The 2475-nt window shown below is 47.2% G+C and overlaps 1 protein-coding gene across 1 annotated transcript; it reads right to left on the reverse strand.

Annotated features, from left to right (window-relative positions):
• LOC128743134 (odorant receptor Or2-like) lies at positions 1-1645 on the reverse strand. The gene is made up of 6 exons (XM_053839658.1): positions 1334-1645; positions 866-1269; positions 583-682; positions 345-446; positions 179-289; positions 1-102 (listed from the first exon to the last, which is right to left on the reverse strand). Exons 1-6 carry the CDS (start codon positions 1643-1645, stop codon positions 1-3), a joined length of 1131 nt encoding a protein of 376 aa, XP_053695633.1.
• Between the last annotated feature and the right edge of the window lie 830 nt (positions 1646-2475).

The following is a 2475-nucleotide window of genomic DNA, read 5'->3' on the forward strand; positions in this document are numbered from 1 at the left end:
CTAATTGTAGACTCGTCGGAGTAGCGTGAAGTACGAGTAGGAGGCATTCAGCAGCGACTGAAACATTTCCAGCGTCATCGGGTAAACGTTGCCGATCGTAATCTGAAAATACATACGCAGACCACACAATCGTCATCATCTGCCCGGCCCGGTCTAATGGACCGTGAACAATAATTACCGCTAATGGCCGCTGCGCTCGGGCTACCAGCAGAATAATCATCTTTTTGACCGGCATGCTGAAGCCGAGCCAGGCACTGTTATAGTACAGCGAGTCTCCAATCTCCAAGCTCTGCAAGAAGTGGTCAACCGAGAAATGAATCCTTCTTCCTCGCTCGCTTACTCACCTGCTCCCGGACCTCGTTCGAATGCCAGTACAGAGCATACATCTGTGACAGGATCATGAAGATATACGAGCCAATCATTACCATCTGAGCCAGCTGGTTACTCTATCCCGGCAGGAAGTAGGCGACGACGGAGAGACTGATTACTCATGTGTCAAGCTGTGCAAATTATGGGTTGCTTTGGTGCAAATGCTGCGCAAATTTATCGAGACAGGATTGTCGGACGAACAGCAATACTTACAATGCTCAGCAGGAATAGCAGCGCACAGAGCATCATGCCAAACGACAGCAGCTCCAGGAGGAAAATGTAGGTCACCAGCTCGTTTAGGTCGGCAACGTATCTAACAACAAACAAGCAAGAGTCAGGGGAGTCCCTTCCCAATAATAGCGCCAATTTTCGTCCCTTTACTACATAGCTCAACTTTCGTTCAAACATAATCAACAGAAACAAAAACCTAAATTTATCCAATTTACAAGCAATTCCGGTTCAACTAGGTGTAATAATTGCGAAAGCGAAAACAAACCTGATAATTTCCTTGTGATACTGCAGGCACTCTTTCATCTTGGCAAGCAGAGCCTGCTCGGATCGGTTGTGCTCGTGCAGCCGCTCCAGCGAGTGTTTCAGGGCGGCAATGCGCACCAGCCCGAACAGCGAACAAGTGCAGTAGAAGCTGGTGAACGGAATGTACATGCAGCAGGCCGGAAAGGTGAGATAGATTTGCAGGACAAACACAATCTCGTAGACGGGCGACGCGTGCACGTCGACGCCGGGCATGAAAACTCCGTACGGCAGGATGTTTTCCGGTGAGAACAGCGGATAGGTAACGAAGCAAGCGCTGATGAACGCCCCGAGCCAGAGGTTCGATTTGGATAGAATCCGCGCCCGGCGAGTAAGGCGCTCCAACAGCGGCCGGATACTATTCTGATTCTGAAAAAAAATCACCCTCAGTTGAACCACTTAACTCAAACTACTGCCGTAGGAGCTAGAGTACCTCTAGACGGCCGTATTCGGCAGCAATTCCCTCGAAGAACCGTTCGAATTTCTGCCGGTTGATCATCAGAAACGAAGTCCGGAGCACCAAGTTGAAGTACAGCACCGTAAAGTATCCGTCGATGATAATCGCATTCATGTCGCCGGTTCCGGTCAGGATGTTGTGGAATAGATTCATGAACTGGAACACGTTCAGCACTGTCACCGGGATGCACCCGACCAGATAGCTGTACCACTTAACTTGCCGTAGGTAGCCCCAGAAGAGCCACACGCGAACGTTCACACTGATGATGGGACAGTTCTCAATCAGCATCGTGCACAGCTAGCTTGCGCTACCAGGGCGGACAGATCGAAAAGTGACCGTTCCGGTTGCTGGATCATTGATTTTAAATACACTCGAGCGAGCGCAAGCAATCGAGAATCGTGTCGCACACGGTGGGGCCGGGAAATTATACAATCCGGAGAAATTTTAAATGGCCGACCGGGCATTACTCCATTTAAACGACTAAATTGATATCGAACAGGAGTGGTTAGCCGAACATACTCTGCAATTTGGTCCTTGCACACACACAGCATGTGCGCCCGGTCACACGTTCGGTTGCGCTCTGTTTTCGGACGAATCCGTAGTTTGAATTAGTATGGCTGCGTTTAATCACTGTAATCAGCGGCAGATTCCACCGGGCCGGCCGGCAGCCCGGGCTGGTTGCTTATTAAGTATTTATCTAGTAAGGGGAATGTGCTGCCACGGTGTGGTGGGATTTAAATAGCGTAATTTTGAGGTGAACTTGAATGGTCTGAATTTTTAAATCGAATCATTTAATCTTCATGCCAGGTTGCATATAAATAACACACAAAATGTTGAACGTAGATGGAAAACTCAAACTATTGTAAGCAATACTTCCAACAGATTTATGAAAAGTATCACCCTTATAATTTATTTTAAATCACTATGCGTTTTTAAGCAAATTTTAAAATTTTCGCGGTTTCGGCGTAGACACTAGACAGGGTTGTAGTGATTTTCCATTTTCACGTCCGTCTGCTACCAATTACCGTCAGAAAGAGGAAGAATTCACATTCGTTTTTTCTCATGTTGAAAATTGGCTTGCTTTGTTTTTTAACACGCCAATTTTTTTTTTTTTATTC

Source organism: Sabethes cyaneus, chromosome 3 (genome assembly GCF_943734655.1).
Source record: "Sabethes cyaneus chromosome 3, idSabCyanKW18_F2, whole genome shotgun sequence".
Lineage (NCBI taxonomy): Eukaryota > Metazoa > Arthropoda > Insecta > Diptera > Culicidae > Sabethes > Sabethes cyaneus.